The sequence below is a fragment of the Melanotaenia boesemani genome, chromosome 4, assembly GCF_017639745.1.
Source record: "Melanotaenia boesemani isolate fMelBoe1 chromosome 4, fMelBoe1.pri, whole genome shotgun sequence".
Lineage (NCBI taxonomy): Eukaryota > Metazoa > Chordata > Actinopteri > Atheriniformes > Melanotaeniidae > Melanotaenia > Melanotaenia boesemani.
Window position 1 is genome coordinate 9,676,365 of NC_055685.1, and position 17,440 is coordinate 9,693,804.

Consider the following 17,440-nt stretch of genomic DNA (forward strand, 5'->3'; position numbering starts at 1 on the left):
ATTGGTTGTTTACAATGGTACGTTGGATATTGACTCGAATATTTTAAAATGAGTCAGACACTAAAGACACTTGTATTTCCAAATTCTGAAAATACAGACTAAATATATTTGAACATAAAGTAGATAGAATAGGCAGCAATACTAAAAAGCACACACTGCCTTACACGTCCTGTCAAGGATTACACAAAAAAAAAACAACAAAACAACAACAAAAAACCTTTGTTTAAAGCCGGTTTGTTCTTTATTAGGCAAAGTGTAAAATTGTAAACAGGAATTGTGCAGTCATATTTCTAATTTATTTAATTAAACAAGGAAAAAACTTCAAATTGGATATATATATATATATATATATATATATATATATATATATATATATATATATACACACTAATTTGAAAAAATTATAACTTGAGGTGTTTTTTTTGTACTTTATGCTTCAGATGGAATCAAATAAAATCAAATGAAACTGAGATTTTATATATTCAGCGATAAATAACCTGAAACATCAACTTTTTCCAGACTAACTCTTCTTAAAAGGAAAGGACTTATGCTCTTTCAATCTATTCCAGATCACAACATTTTCTCATGTTAATTAGATTAGTGTAACATTGGGAAACAATTCATCTAATTTCAAACTATCATTTATTTTTTATTTTAATTTTTGCTTATTTTCCTCTGGCATAGTTTATAATTAGTAGGTAAGATTTTATTTATGGACAGCTTTTCCTTTATAAATATTTATTTGACATCTTTACTCATTTTAATGGTGTATTTTCAAATAAACATATTAAATTATTTTAAACGTTTACTTAAATCCTTAACTATTAAATGAATATGTAAATTCAAATAAATTATTTCACAGTAAATGTTTTTGTACTTGTTACTAGCTGTAATATCACATTGAGTATTTTTATGGCATCGCTATATATTAATGGGCACAGTGTTGACCTACTGAGCTTGTAGTAGACTATGTGACCCCTTGTTCTGTCTGTCCATAGAGTTTTATTTTAGTTAATCAGCTCAATACACAGAGTTTTTCTCAAATGTCTGTTTTCTGGGTTAATTTCTGACATCATGAGATGTATTAATAACAGTCTTTGAAGACTATTTTGTTCAGTGCTTTCTCTCTTTTTTGTGTAAAACAAAAGAAGGTCAGTTTGAGGGTACACAAAGAAGCTTAAAACTACTGCTTTCTTTTAGTTACTGCACACAAACTCAACTTCTCTGGGATTGTTTTTGTAATATGCATGCATCAGTATGAAACAGATTAGCAGTAAATGAGCTGAGGATGAAAGTATAAATTTCTTTTTTTATTTTCTGTCATCTCATAGCAGTACGACAGCCTCTTCGTTAAATTTGTCAGCGAAACACAGAGCGAGAGATTGGTGAAGAATACAGAAAACATGTCTCTGGATCTTGGGTTGTTGCAACGATCTTTGGCTCAGCTGTTCGGTGGCGTCTCTCCAAGGATGTGTCTGATGAAGCGGATTTCTTTGTTTTATAGTTCTAACACAGAAATGTTATATAATATAGGAAATTTCAGCGATCACAGACCCAAGACCAAAGGTAGAGGACCAAATTGTGAAATAGGGGACCTTTTATGTTTTGTTTATATTGGTTGTTGTGAATATTTTAAAAGACCGAAATACACAGTCATACTTTAAAAATTCTGGAAACAAAGCCCCTCACTCTATGCATCAGTAGTAGTAAATATACATAGAATAGTAAGCTATACTGGTCTATTAAGTAAAGTACATGCTGCCTTACATGACATGAGATTTATAAGTTTCATTTTAACATAGAAAAATATGTAACTGTTTCTGATGGAGTTAAATTAAAATAAAAAATGTACTTCATTTGTCTTAATTGACAAATTTCTAACCTAAACCATTTACTTTTGCTAAACTAACTGCTCTAAAGAGGGAATCACTTGTCATCTTAATTATAGCTGTTACTCCAGACCAGACTGATAATACACAGTAGTTCCTGTATCTATTACATTAATGGAACATCTAATAACACTTAATTTAGGTGTGGATTACAAAATTTAATCACTTTAGATGGACAGTTATTACTCACACCATATTAAAAAACTGAAATTGGCTTTTATCTTGGTGAGAGAAATGGGAAAACCAACAAATATTTTATTGGGGGTCGTGGCTCACATGCCTCCTTGTTCCGTCTGTCCAGACACTTCTCTCAGTGCATCAGCTCATTACACAGTTCTACTCAGTTGTAGAATTTTCTGTGCTAATTTCTAACATCATCGGGTGAATAAATAATAGTTTTTGAAGCCCATTTTGTTCTGTGCTCTCCCTCTTTTTTTTGTCAAAAGGAAAATTTAAGTTTACCGTTATGTAAAGACTTTGTTCACATACCAAATACGACTTTGCTTTGCTGGCGCCTTTGACCCACTCCCACCTGCTAACTGCTACTAGTGATATTCAGATCAACAACCTCAGAAAACCACAACTTTATGCTTTTGCTGTTGTTTTGAAGCGCACCTTTTGCAGATTGTGCTATGCAAAAACAAAGTGTGAGGCTCTTTTCTCATACTTTGTGGGTCTCTACACAAATTGAGAACATAGATTTGTGTTTGAAGGCCAAAGCAAATATGAGGTGGATGTGAGCATCAAACCACAACAGAGGCATGCATCTAATCCTTTTGATCATTCTCCTATTTCAAGACCACCAGGCACCTCCTGTTTAGTTATAAGAGGCAGTAGTTCTTTATATAACCGTTCTTTGAAATCCCTTTGATGTTGTGTGGGACACACTAAGAAATCTCAGCTCTGTGGGACTGATTTTAAAGTACAGGACACACAACTGCTTCCCTTTCCCCCCCAGGAGCCCCGATGTAGGCACTGGAACGACCATGAGAGCTGGTAGACACACTGCAGGCATCTCTGGCAACTTTGACAAGCTCCTAACATTTGCAAGGGTTTTTCAGAGACGCTGCAGGGACACGCTGGTGCAGCCTTCTCTTAGCTCTGTATTGCTGGTCTTTGAACAAAATTTTATTGTAGGGCAGTGATGGTTCCCACGGCCAGTCTTAAAAAGGGAAACAGGGACAAAAGGCTGAGGTATGTGAAATGATACAAGAACAAAAATAAGTGACAACAGGTCTTATAGAGTGATGAGTCCTCCCAGACTAATGCACTGTATGTTCATTTAAGATGGTACATTTCAAGTACTGCCAAAATCATCTAAACGGGGCCGAAAAAACAGTCCTGGACTTTTTGACAATTTTGTCTAAAACATACATGCAGCTCTGTAAGATATGGACAAAGTACTGAATATACAGGCCAACAGGCGATCTGGTGACAATAAGGTGAGTCATGCAGAATTAATCTTTCATCTACATCAAGCAATGTTGAGGTTTGGGAAGAATAGTTCAGTTTTGGAGAAAAAGACACTAGATAAACATCAAGTAGGTCAAGTAGTTTACCACAAATGTCAGTTTAATCATTAAATCATTTAGCAACCATGTTAAAGAGCAAAAAATGTTTACAGTATATACATCCATACACAAAACTCTGGACCTCATCTAAAGCACATGTGGTAAAATAAAAAAGTTCATACTTTAGCTATTTAAAAATTATTTCCATTTTAAAATAGTCAGATTGGTCTTTAAAATATAGAATGGTGCACACTTTTTTTTCTATTTTTAAATAAATCACACCATTCAAACTACAGGTCTTTTCATTACCAGAACAGTATATGGAAACAGTGAATAAAAAGTTCAGGCTCTACATTGTGCTTGAGTTAAATTGAATTTCTCAAAATTTCAAAAACCCATTAAAATAATTCAGCTTCAAAGTCATGAAAATAAAGAATTACTAAATCTCAAATTTAAAAAAAATTAGCAAGTGATTTTCAATCAGTACATTTTAAGTCAGTTTTGAATTGTTATTGCATCTGAAGTTTTGAGTTTACGTGGACTTGCTGGCTCTTCTGCAAACAAAGAAAAGGATATCAAACACAGTAAAAGGGTTCCATGTTTTAGGCCACCTTTAAAGAACAGATTTTATTTCACTATTTATGTGTACTCTGTTAAGGTGAAATCCTCGAGGCCCTTAAATCCAAAGTTCAGTTAAAAGGAGCCCTTTCATGTTGGACAGTTTGCTTCCTGTTATGTTGGCTGAGGATAGTGTAGGAAAGGGAAGCAACTTGTGGATATGCTGATTAAAAAAAAAAAAAAGAAAATGATGGAAGGAATGTGTTATGAAATGGACTGCAGAGTAACAGACTGAAGGACACCAGCAGGCAGAGGAGGCTGCGAGGACAGAGAGGTGGTTTACATGACAGAACAGCACTGGCAAGTTTTGTGTTTGGGTGATTCAGAATCCCCTCCTGGACCAGCTGTGGATGGGCTCCCTGGGCTGTTTGCTCCTGCTGACTCTGCCTTTGTGTTGGAGGCTTCAGCTTTCTGTAGAAGTGGCTCCTGCTCCCCTGGCTTCTGCTGGTCTTGTGGATCAGTCAGAGGGACCTCTTGGAACTGCTCAGGCAGGCAGGCCGGCTCCTCCACTTTTAATTCTCCCTCAGCTCCTTCTGATGTTGTTGTAGCTTCAGCCTCTATGTGAGGAGTTCCAGTGGAGAGTGGCACCTCAGGATAAGCTGGCACCAAAGCCACTGTGGAGTCCTCTAAAGCATCTGCAGAGTTTGGATCTTCTGTTTTTTCATCTTGGCCTTCAACTGTTGTCTCTTCATCTGCATCGTTGCTTGACTTTATGTCCCCTCCCACATCTTCATTTTCAGTTGCTAGTTGTGCTTCTGTAGCCACCTCAGCTGCTTCACTCTTTTCCATTTCTGTTAAAGTTCCTGGAGCAGTTTCTTTGTTTACTTGCTCCTCTACAGCCTCTTCTGTCTCTTTGCCTGCCTCCAGATTTGGCCGAGGGAGCTGGTCTGACTGCATGGACTCCTGCAGGTCTTCATGGGAAATAAACTCCTCGGGTGCATCATCCCCTTCATCTGTGATGAGCACACATTCTGCTCTCATCACCAGAATCCCTTCTTCCTCCTCTTCATTAATCCCATCACTGGGAACCTGACCTAACTCTGCCTCAGTAACATCCGTCTCCGATTCCAGCTTCACGCCGACTTCAGTCGCTGTGATTGGTCCGTTTGTGTTGAACTCGCTCTGCTCTGGTGTGCTGCGATTGCCATTTGCTTCCAGTTCTCCTCCACCGTTGGTCAGGACGGTTGTTTTAACACCTGGTGGGCTTTGGTTTACCTTTCCTTCATTGTCAGATGTTTCTACAGAAAAATATTAAATTTATAGAATTATCTAGTCATGAAAATGAAGCGAATTAACAATTCATAATAATAAACATTCCATGTCATGAACATTGTTCGTTTTTTAGTGTAATTTGTGCAGCTTCATTTGATTATAATTATTGGTGTGATTTGCTGCGTTTATGTCAGAACTCCACATAGCTACTTCATGTATAGAGAACATGCATCAACGTCACCACGCACAGAACTGTGGCGTTAAGTCGCCATTTTGGGGGAACCCACATTCTGTTTACAGCATTTAAACACCGTCATCTTTTTCATTTTGTCTTATTCTGAATTTCTAACGAGTATTTCATCTGTCCACCGAGTTGTGTACTCAGCTGCAGCAGCTTTGTGATCAGAGCACAAAAAGGAAATTAAACAGATTTTTATTCTGTTTTCTGTCTTGGAGGCAGTGCAGTGGACTTCTGCAGAAACTTTGGCCAGGTGAAGTGGTTCTGGATGACCGTGGTTTGGATATGAAGAACAGTTTAGGCTTTGTGTGTGTAGAAGATTCCTGCATTTACAAAGTGTCAGCTAGATGAACGGGATGTTCAGTGAACAGGTGATGAGAATTCATGTAGAAATGTTTATTGAACTCAGTCAACTGAGACATAATTTTATATGAAACGGTTACCAAACTGTGTGACATTCCCATGTATGGAAGAGAAGTTGCTTTCCTTAACAAGACTAACTGTTGTGTTCTGATTAACATGAGTGGCAGCATTGTTCTGTCAGACTTTCAGCCTAAACATTAAATGACTGTTTACTCTTTTCTGAGGTTTCAGGCTGTCACAGAAGCTGTCATCAGACCCAGTAACGTTCTTTGGTATCTTTTATTTTTTTCTTTAATAAATAAAAATACTTCCATATTTAGAAATCTGTCTTTTCCTTTCAGAAATCCAATTTTTCAGTACAATGGTGTAGTTGCAGGTGATGGTTTGAAGACTTGCAGGTCTTCATCCATCTGTTTGTAAAATGCCTGCATGCACATTTAATAACTGTTTTTAAATTTGACAGATGTACTACAAACTTCCACCAAATACAAGGTAAACGGTGATGTCTGAGACCTGAAACAGGTGGCCGTGAATCTAAACCTGAACTTTAGTCATTGTTCAGCAGCTTGTAATGACCTAAGTTATCAATTAGAGCTGTTTTTGACAACTCTTTGCTCCACCTGTGAGCTTAACGGAGTAAAGGCGTTTTTATCTAGCGTGTTTTTAGACATATTTTTAAATAAAGTGCACTAGTGAGAAAGCTGAAAGTGTAGATGTAAACAGTAGCCGGGTTCCCCCAAGATGGCAGAAAAAGCGCTGATGATGTCACATACCCATTCTCTGTTGCATTATTTGCTGCAGTTATTTATTCTTTAATCTATCAACGATAACATTTGTCCTCTGCTCTAATAATCAGTTAACAGACATAGTTTTGGCTACAGGTCATACAAACAAAGGGAGCACTGTTGGTTTGTTAAAGGTTCTAAAAGTAAAAATATTTATACTAGTTCAGTCACCACTGGGGCAGCTCCTGTCCATCATATCTCACTGCTTTCCCACTTGCATATTGGCCAACTCACTCCTGTGGCAGTCCTCCATTTCCTTCATGGTCTCACTTTAACTACACTATCTTGGGCTGCAGCTGGCAACAATCTCTGAGACAGATTTAGCTTAAGGGGCTTAAGGGCCACTTCAACTACAACCTCCAGCAGGTGGAGGGTTGGCTTGTGTGACACTATGTCAAGCTGCTGAACAAAGACTACCGTTGCCAGCTGCAGTCCAAGATGGAGTCTGTTTGGCGGACAAGAGATTAGCTGGACAGGAAGCTGAATGACATCAAGGACTGGCACCTCTGCCTGGCCAGTCTATAGGAAGGAAAATGCAAATTGTGGAAATTAAATAGCTAAAGCACCATTATTGCACACAAACTTGCAGAAGGGTTAAACTACAGTGTGCACTGAATGCTTTTAATGATCCAGTTTGGACAACAGAAGATAAAGATTTTATTTATTTATTTGTTTTAAACTTGTCCTGTCCAGCATCTTAGCAAGCAGCATGATGGTCTGGCTGCTGTGTTGTGTTGCTTTGCCAAGGGGAACTTTATCGGTACAGATTTTGAATGACAAATACACAGGTTGATTTAATGAGAAATCAACCCATAAACTCTCTTTTTCCTCCAGCTGTATGCTTGATGAGTATTCTGACTGACATGTTGGTGTAGAAGCTGAACCCTAAAATCTAAAACTGCAAGATATGCACTTTACTGCAACTTCACATGAATTTAAATCCATCACAGCACGTCACACTTTTATGAACTCTATATAAAACTCTATGCCAGTCTTTATAATGGAAGTTTCTTAAGGGGAGTAGATACAAACTATATTGGCAAGTACACACATAAAACATTTCCTAGTTTTTGACAGCTTGGCACAAGATGGTGAGTGGTTACGAATTAACACAAGGAGGAATATAGATGGAAAACTTTTTCATGGTGACAGCAGAGATGTCGGTATGAGCTAATAAAAAGAATTTAATGTTTTTGTATGATATATTTCAGGTGGATTCTCCATACCCACCTGATCGTGTTGCATTGTTCTCTCCATTCTGTAATATATCTTGGAAGATTTCTGAGGATCACATAAATTATGATCAACAGCATGCATCGTTTTGAAAGATGCATTATGAAAAAGGCTTTACATGGAATAATGACTTGTCAAGTTATTGGTATACATGCGCAGCACCAGAAGAAACAAAATCCTGATGAAAGAATATACTTTCCTATTGATAGCGTCTGTTTAATTTTACAATAGCAAAGAAAAATGGGGGAAAAATAATAGGATTAAACATAATCTAATAAATGTGCACTCATGCAGATAAGTAAGGCCAGCATTAGAAGCATAGCTGCAGATGAACAGGTGGTGGCAGCCAGAAAAGCGTGGTTAAGAGTTAAGAGTTTAAAGGCTTTGAACAGAATAAAGTGAAGACTGAACAAAACAGGCAGATGGATGAAGGGCATGTGTCACTCAGCTCTTCAATATTCTGAATACTGGAGTGTTGAATTTGGTTCCAAACCTTTTTTTAATAATAATAATAATAATAATAATAATAATAATAATAATAATAATAATAATAATAATAATAATAATAAAACATTTTTAAAAATTTAGATTTTTAATGTGTGTTGTAATTTCAGGTTTAGACTCATCTGATCCAGCTTACCTGCTTCAGGTTCAGCTACTTTCACTTCCTCCTGGTGGGCAAAAAGAAGAAAGAAGGATTGAAGTCAAATGTGACTCAAATGGTAAAAGATGATTCATGATTTTTAGACTGAAGAACAAGCTGACAATTTAGAATAAAATTTAACTCTATTAAATCTATTTCCCTCATGGTATTTAAACTTCTATCCTAAACTCTAACCAGGCAAGCACAGACCAAACAAATTAATATATCCACTTTTGTCTCTCAGATGGATCAGGATGATAAAAGAGTCCAAACTTGTGCCTGGTCACAAGGGGGAGTGATTGAGCTGAGACACGTACTATAAATAATATTATGCAACTTTTGTAAATACAAAAAGTGATGTTTTTTTCTGCTGTTGCTTGCTGCTGCTTTGAAGGAGAAGCTGACCCCAGCCAATGTACTTTACATGTTTTATTATGCATTTGGATTTAAAGATTGATTATCCAAAGTGGGAAAAATTGTTATCACAGATAGCAATCACACTTACTGTATTAAAAATATAATCTCAAAAAGTCAAGGTTAATACATAATGATAAGGAACCAAAGGATCCAAGCAGAGACAAGAGAACAGGGCAGACAACTATTCTGCTCTACTGTGAGGTCATGGGAGGTAAAAATATTTGGAGGTGAAACAATAATTCATGAGAGGATCAAGTGCTGCACTGTTTATGTAACAGGACTGCTTGCATTCATAAAAGTTCCTGCTTTTCAACAGGAGCCGCAACATCAAAGGTGTACTGAGAGAGGAAATGCATTATGCATGCCTGAGAGCCATGGAGAAAAGATGGGCAACATTTTCTGCCTAATAGAAGATGATGTAGAAAGTTTGTTCAACATTATTCCAACCCCCTTTGTGTCCACACAGTAAGTGAGTCTGTGTTTGTGTGTGTGTGTATGCAGGTGCTTGTGTGCAAGTTGTGCACCTGTTGGTCATCTTCCATTTGTTTCTTCAGCTTCTCCTGCTCCTCTGCCATCAGCTCGGTCTGCGACGGCAACCTGAATAGGGCAAAAAATGATATAGACACACATGTTCGTAAAGCAAACAAACACAAATCAAATCCAGGCTAACAATTAATTCTTACTTTATAATGCTTTAGAACAGTGTTTCTCAATCCTGGTCCTCAGGACCCACTGTCCTACATGTTTTAGAGGTAACCCTACTTTAACACACCTGAATTAAATGAATGGCTTGTTCATAGGCTTGCAAAGAACTTGTTCATGAACACCTGTTTATTAATCTGAACAGGTGTGTTGGGAGTAGGAACATGCCTAATGCTGGGCTTACACCAAATGATTTTCACAGTCGCAGACTAAAAACTGAAAGTCTTTAGTAAATCTCAGGAGTCTTACTGGAGTCACAGCGCACTCCTGTCATCTCGATCTTAAGGTTTAAGGTGGTAATCTGCGCTGTTTCATGTCAGTGTCTCTAGTCTTGGGTCTGCAACAATATCAAACGTGTTTGACGCTGTGACGCAACACAATCAACAACCAATAGATGAGCTCTGACAAAAGCAGAAACAGGAAACCTGACAGGATAAAAAAAAAAACAAGACAAACAAGAACTGGTGATGAAACATTGTAGGTGGACCGTCCAGAAAGAGAAGCAGATGGTTGTTAAGAAGTAAATGTCTGCTGTGGATCATTTATGAGTTACAGTATAATGATCTAACAAATAAGAGAAGAATAGAAAACTCATTCATCCCACCAGATTTTGATGAGTTGGTGTAACACCTGGTGGAGATGCAAAGGCACACTTAATGAAATAATAATGATGTATAATTCCTTATTGATCCTGGAGGGAAACTCTCCCCTTGTTTGCGTTGCTGTGGGCAGATCAGCCCTGTTCCATATCAACTGTCCACCATATCACAAAAAATGCTAAAAGAATCTAGTTGTAGTCTTGTAAATAGTGACCACACAAGATTCGAAGTCTTTCAGCCTCAGTCTGAGGCAATGCACTTGTTGTTAGATGAAAGCAGGTGTGAGCTGATAGTTTTCTAGAGTCTTTCCCAAATCTTTTTAAAGTCTTTGGATGTAAGCCTAGCATAAGACATTCAGGGCCTGAGGACCTGGATTGACAAACACTGCAATTATTTAATGATCATTATTTATTTGAGTGTTTAAATTCTTCTGGAATAAAGTCACTGGGATCTTATTGCTGAATATAGCGACTAAGCTGTCAACAGTAAGCAACAATGGTGGAGAGTTTACTTCCAATATTTGCCCAGATGTGTGGAAGTGGCAGAAGCCTGCATGTCATTCAGAACATAATTTTAACAGTAATAATTTTTTGTCAAAAAACCCCCACCCCACACAAAATATAACACAGTGGATTTACTTGTCAGTGTGCTTTTCCATATCCTGTGCTTGGGTGTTCCATGAAGGGGAATGGGGGCTCTGGGAATTTGGGGAGGTTGGGGACAATGGAGGTCCTTCCATCAGCCACTTATCTCTCAAAGACTTCCGCTGGAGTGCAACAACAGAGGCAAGAAAAAAAAGCGTTAGTTAACTTTTACTTTAATATTGTACACCAGCATTTTTCTTTGGTACATGAATTAATATTTATCCTCCCACATTTTTGAACAGCAGTCTCCATCCATCCATTTTCCATACTGCTTATTCCAATTCAAGGTCGACTGGAAGCTGGAGCCTATCCCAGCAATTAGCAGCCGAGAGGATTTACCTAGTAAATCCAGGGCAAATATCACCATTACCAATACTTTTTACTTGATATTTCACATTCATTTAATGATGTTGCCTTCAATTATCGATGATTATTATTATAATCAAATACAGTTTAAAGAGTATTGTGAAATAAAACATTTTATTAACAAACAATGGCCAAACTGAAAATTTAAATTTGAAGCATTGTTTTGTAAACAATATAAAAGTAACAACATGCAACAAAATACTAAAATTACTTTGTTTTTTCTCATTCACATTCTTTGGCTTTTTTCCCCCAAAGCACTCTGTAAGAAAAATATCACGCTGGTTTCAATCGATATCGATACTCGCCTTGGTATCAATAATACTGATATTTAGATCGATCCACGCCGCCCTACTGAGACGCAGGATACGCCCTGGACAGGTCGCCAGTCCATCACAGATGGACAGCAGTCTGTTTACCAGATTGCAATATTCACCATGTTATCTTATATGTTATGTGTTCTTAAAAAAGATAAACTTACAATTAGACTGCTGATGTAACCTAAATAAAACATGCCAGAATAAGTAAATCTAGCTAACAAATTAAAAAAAGACCATCGGTATTATCCTAAAATGCTACATTAGCAGTAACGGCTAATCAGCTCTGACAGTTAAGTCATTAACTAAAATTAAAATGACACTTTAAAAATATATACAATAAATGTCGTACCTACTGCACAAAATGTCCAACAAAGATAAAAGCAGCCTGGCATTAATTACTCTTTTCTCTAGATTAGCAAGCTAAAGTTAGCCACCGGTTAACAGTAGGTGACGGAACTGTTAACAACTGGTTCTTACTAACAGTAGAATGATCAACTGAAAATAACTGCCCAAGACAATATAAAAATTAACAGTGTAATTGCAATATACAGAACATACCAAAACCTGACTTATTGCCCATTTTGCTCAAAATTGGACTATAATTTACTAAATAATAATGGATTAAATTTATTTAGCGCTTTTCAAGGCACCCAAAGCGCTTTTACAATGTATCCATTATTCATTCACTCCTCATTCATTCCTGGTGTAGCCACAGCTGCCCTGGGCAGACCGATGGAAACGTGGCAGCCAATCTGTGCCTGAGGCCTCTCCGACCACAAATAAATAAACAATGCTCTGTTACAAAACCTTGAGACAGTTAACTCAATCATGTTTTGTGAGGTTTCAGTTTAAATAAAATGATGGAAATCATCCTAAATGTTTGGATTATTACCATCTTGGCAGTCAAAATTGATGGATAAAGCTAAATCCTATTGGTTGTTAGTTCTGAAGTGTACTGACCCTGTCTGCTTACTGCATTCTGGGATGGGAAACACCATTCTCTCATTACCTCTGCTTACTACTAGTATTGCCTGGATAGTATTGCTTTAGTTTGGCTATTATGGCCAAATTAACCCAATTGGACCTTATAATGAATGAATGAATGAATTTATTGTCAATGCACAAAAATTACATCAATTATCATTGGCAGTGAAATTCTTAGATCCCAGGCTCTCCTAACAATACTAAAAAGAATATAAACCACAATAAAAGTAGTCAAACACAAAAAGCAAGAATACTACAAATAAGTTAAACAGTAAAATATATAATAAGCAATCAGAAGATGCTATTATCTGGGCTGGGTATCGACACTAATTTCGGGAATCAGTACGATTCATTTGATACGGATTAATTTACAGCTAATTATGTAACACCACCTAATTTTCCTAAATATTATAGACATTTTCATATAACTATTTTTATAAAACACTGAGTACATTTACTTGACAATTAAAATCGGTTATCTGGGTAATCAGATTACTGTAATAACCTGATCTGACACATCTACATGAACTTCTGAAATACCATAACAACGCAATGTTTCCCCAGATTTAGAGCAGAAATGCTGTGATGAAAATAAATAAATAAATAAAACAAACTCAGGACAGAAGAAAAATTTATTAATTAATTAATTAATACGACTCAGAAATTCCTTCAATGATATAGATTCAGCTTGTTCAGCTGTGCTATTCCCATGACGACTGTGAAACACCGGAGCAGGAGAATTACTCCATCTGCTCCTCGCTGGAGCGAGATGCTTCCATCTTCACCTGCCTGAGAGAATCTAGAAAACTCTCATATTTTTGTCTGATTTTCAGCTGGTTGACGTGTTTTTGATGAGTGCACACAGAAACCTGTGTGTGTGTGTATGTGTCTGTGTGTGCTCACTGCCATGGACACAGAGAGCAGGTGCAGCTATGACATGCCGTCATGTAAATCAGATAATAGATAGCATCAGACTGTTTACATTTTGATAACAGGACAGAGAGTAAGGGTAGAGGAAATGTCACTTTAAATGACTGTGTCGAATTTATATCAAAGTACATACCAGAACCTTCAGGTCATCTGGATCTAGTTTCTTATCAGTTCCCAGAGTCAGAACCTGACATGGAGAAGCTGCATTCAGCTTCTATGCTCCACATGTCTAGAACAAACTCCCAGAAAGCCTCAGATCAGCTGAAACACTCCAAATTAAAGACCCACCTGTTCTCTGCTGCACTCCAATAGTTTTTATTTAGTACAGATCTGCATCTGGTTCTTTTAAGCTGGAATTTTTAAACTTGATCATGTTTTAATACTGTCTTTTCCTACACTGGAACTTTATCTTGCATTTCATCTATTTTATTTTAGCTTTTTCTTTCTTTTTTTTTATAAAATTTTATTTATTTTAATGTTTGTTTTTAATGCACTTGTTATTGCTTCCAGCACCCTGCTGTAATGCTTTAGTTTTATGTAAAGCACTTTAAATGGTCTTGTACATGAAATGTGCCATACAAATAAATTTGCCTTGCCTTACATAAGTGTGTGGTGACATCACTTCCTGTTGTGGAACGTGGCGGTAATATGTTGCAAAACTTTACAGACGAATGTAATTTACACTGGTGAATGAAAACATCTCGCTGAGCCTCAGTAAATCACGCGAGAGTAGCGTAACGATATCGGAAAAGAGGACAAAAAAAAAAAAAAAAATCTCCAAGTTTTATGATTAAATATTGGATTTATTTAATTTGAATCAATTCAAATCAATGAACCTATTACTTTCACATGCATTCAGTTGCTTTTTCATTTAATGTCACCATAAAGAGTATTAAAATTAGCTGTATCTTTTGTCTAGATTTGTTTTTGTGTTTGAACATGTTAAAGGTTTTCTTTTCTTTTCCAAACTTTAGGTAACACAAGTTTATTTTGTTTTGTTAAGTGGAAATGATCTAAGACGTAATTTTATATGATAGCTATTACAGTATACACATACAAAACATTAACTTAAAGGTCAGCACGCAGGGTCTTAAAATACCATTGTTTTATTTTAAGGTGGACAAAAATAAATACATTCGTTCACAAATTACACAATTAGAAAATTACAGGAGCAACACATCTAAAGAAAATGAGTGACAGTAGTGACAAAGAGGGAAAATGAGACGGGATGGCCCGTGTCAGCCTTCCTTTCAATCATCCATCAGAGAGACCGCAAACATGAATCAATAGCCACTGTCTACACTTTTTCTTTTTGTCTCAGTACTGTAACATTCTTTAGTGGACAGATTTGACCCTGAGAACAATGACAATTGTAATGTCTGTCTAAACATGAGAACCCAAAGGCAAAAGCAACTGATGATTTCCTTCCTTGAGAAGCTTTGTCAGACCTTCAGCTGCAGTTTGTTTATAGAGTTTTAACTTAAGTATGTGATTTGACCTATCTGTACCATAAGGTGGGTTCTTCAGAATTTATCTTATGACTAACTACTAACACTATTAGCTAAGTAAGCAATAAATAACAATGACCAAGTTTCACTGGCAGCCAAATATTCCCATACCATGAACGTACCTCCACCATACCTTGCATGTAAAGGAATATTTCATTGCCTAAATTGTGTTGTACTGTTGGATTTTTTCTTATTTATGTTGCTGGAATTTTTATATTTTATTCTGTTTATTATTCTGTTTTGCTTTGACTGGAGGACTTTGTAATTTCTTTACACTTTTTTGTGACAAAGTTCTATTCTATTCTACATGCTCATTTTCGCCACACAATTATCGTCTTTTCACTCTGGCAAAAGTTGTTAATGGTTGAAATAATCAGGTTTCACAATTTAGCATACTTCTGAAAATTTTCTAGCAACGTCTAATCTAGCCTTTCCAACGTGAAGTGACACAGTGTGGTTGCCTAGATGTAGATTTTCTGTATTTACAATTACAACATTGTTTCTGATATATCTTGCTCCTAAAGTGTTTTCTTTTACTAAATGTAAACAGGTTTTTCTTCATCAAGGTTCTCCATTCTAGCCAGTTTGTGTTATATAATTGTTCTAATCGCTTCCCGTCAGATTTTTCATACTACTGACAGCCATCACTTGCATTAACACCTTTTTGAGAACACAGCTAAAGAGCTGTGCAGTATATTTATAGAAACTATTAAGAATATCTGTTATGTAAACATTTAATAAAGTACAGTTTTTTTCTTAAATGTCAGGAGGGGAAAACAATAGCTGCAGGATGACTTAGTAGGTATGACAGCCGTGGTGCAACTGGCTGACCTTGGTTGAAGTACTTGTTTCAGCAAGCATCTGTGCCTGCAAAGTGCCCTTGAGTCAAATACTAAACTCAACAAAATATGTTACATAGCGGATTAACATAAAAAATATAAACTTTAGGCACTTTTGGTTGATCAAATCTATGATAAATCCAATGTTGCTTTTAAAGTGCTATATTAATAAAGTGGATTTAGAGAATAAGAAAAACACTATTTTTATCCATCTAAGTCAATGAAGGTTTAAAACAAATCACTAAGATTATTATTATTTTTTTTTTTCATACTGTAAGCTTTGCATTTGCTGCTCCCTTCAAGCTTATGGCCCCACTTTTCCAAAATTTGGCAACCATTAGCCAGTAACTACCTACTTACTGTAACTATAAGCGTCACAATACCATCTCTGTCTTCTCATGCAGCTCAGAACAAGCCTGGCTCTGTTCCCTTCCCTGGGTCTTTCGTTAGCAGGACCCAGTCCTCTCTGCACTTCCCCTGCAGGTCAGCAGCCGCATACATGTTGCTACCACCCCCATTGCATATCTGCATCTACACTGCAGTAATGTTCAATGTCAAAGATAACAAATTCACTAAAGGCTGTGATGATAAGACTTCCTGTGAGAGCAAGAGTCAGAATTATTTAATCTTTAGGGCTGTAGCAACTTCTGGTTTTAAAATTGCATTTCATATTTGAATCACTTTGGACAAACACATGCACACATAAAGAGAATGTAGAAACACATGCTTTAAAAGTGTGTGTGTGTGTGTAGGGGGGACACTTCTACTGGTCATATTTCACACAATTCGAGGAATGTGCCTAAGGGCGGCAAAACCCCATGAAGTAGGAAGTGGGAACACCAGTCTGGAAATGATGTGAAAACAATAGAGCTGAGTAAACACTCCCATTAAAACTGATTTCAACAAAGGAAGGGTTGCTTTTAGCCTTCCAAGAGAGTAGAAGAACCCAGAAAAGTGTCAGGCTATTCTTACAGGTTGTTTTTGTGCATTTATGTTTGCGTTAAAAGGAGAGAATCTGCATGGTAGAAAGCTAGAATGAGATTGCAGAGGATTTCAGATGAAAAAAATAAACCCTGGTTGTGTTTATAAGTATGTATGGGTAGGCAGAGGAAGGTTGGATCATTTTGAGTGTGTGTGAGACCTTGAGCTGTTGTAGTCTAAGCTTCTCATCTTCCATCTCTCTTTTGGCTTTGTCCTGCTCTTCCTGCAACCGACGCTTCTCCTTAAAAAGAAAAAGAAGAGGAAAAAGAAAGTGGCACAAAAAGGCTGAGATTTATGCTTTCTTCAAATAAAGAAAAAAATATGGTTGAAATCTGATTAACAGACAATCGTAATAGAGCTGACGGACTGCAAGGAAGAGGAAGTAGCAAGACATTACTGGAAAAGAGGGAAACAAGGACACTGTTCTTCATTGCCTTGACATTTTTCTTATTTTGTAACTTACTTCGAGTGTACTGCTCAGTGTAATCAGAGAGGAAATAAATGCTTTTAATATTTTATGTAAAACACTTGTCTTGTACATGAAATGTGCTATACAAATAAACTTGCCTTGCCTCACACTTCCTGCCTGCCCCCTAGGTTTTATGGTCTGCTCTTTCTTGGTAAACGTTTACTGGGTCTTTGCTCGACTGTTTGCCTGATG

The 17,440-nt window shown here is 36.8% G+C and overlaps 1 protein-coding gene across 5 annotated transcripts in view; it reads right to left on the reverse strand.

Moving 5' to 3' along the window:
- Nucleotides 1–3,440: 3,440 nt before the first annotated feature.
- The window catches only part of palm3 (paralemmin 3), a 42,343-nt gene continuing 28,343 nt past the window's right edge, over nt 3,441–17,440 (reverse strand). For 3 of the 5 annotated variants that reach the window (XM_041982872.1, XM_041982873.1, XM_041982875.1), the window contains exons 3-8: nt 16,940–17,020; nt 10,849–10,976; nt 9,434–9,506; nt 8,490–8,520; nt 7,847–7,897; nt 3,441–5,256 (exon numbers count right to left, since the gene is read on the reverse strand). In XM_041982872.1, coding sequence (XP_041838806.1) covers nt 4,298–5,256; nt 7,847–7,897; nt 8,490–8,520; nt 9,434–9,506; nt 10,849–10,976; nt 16,940–17,020 — 1,323 coding nt within the window. In that variant the 3' untranslated portion in view covers nt 3,441–4,297. Of the gene's footprint in view, nt 5,257–7,846; nt 7,898–8,489; nt 8,521–9,433; nt 9,507–10,848; nt 10,977–11,890; nt 12,144–16,939; nt 17,021–17,440 lie in introns of those variants that run through there. The other 2 variants (XM_041982877.1, XM_041982876.1) reach the window with 2 other exon arrangements.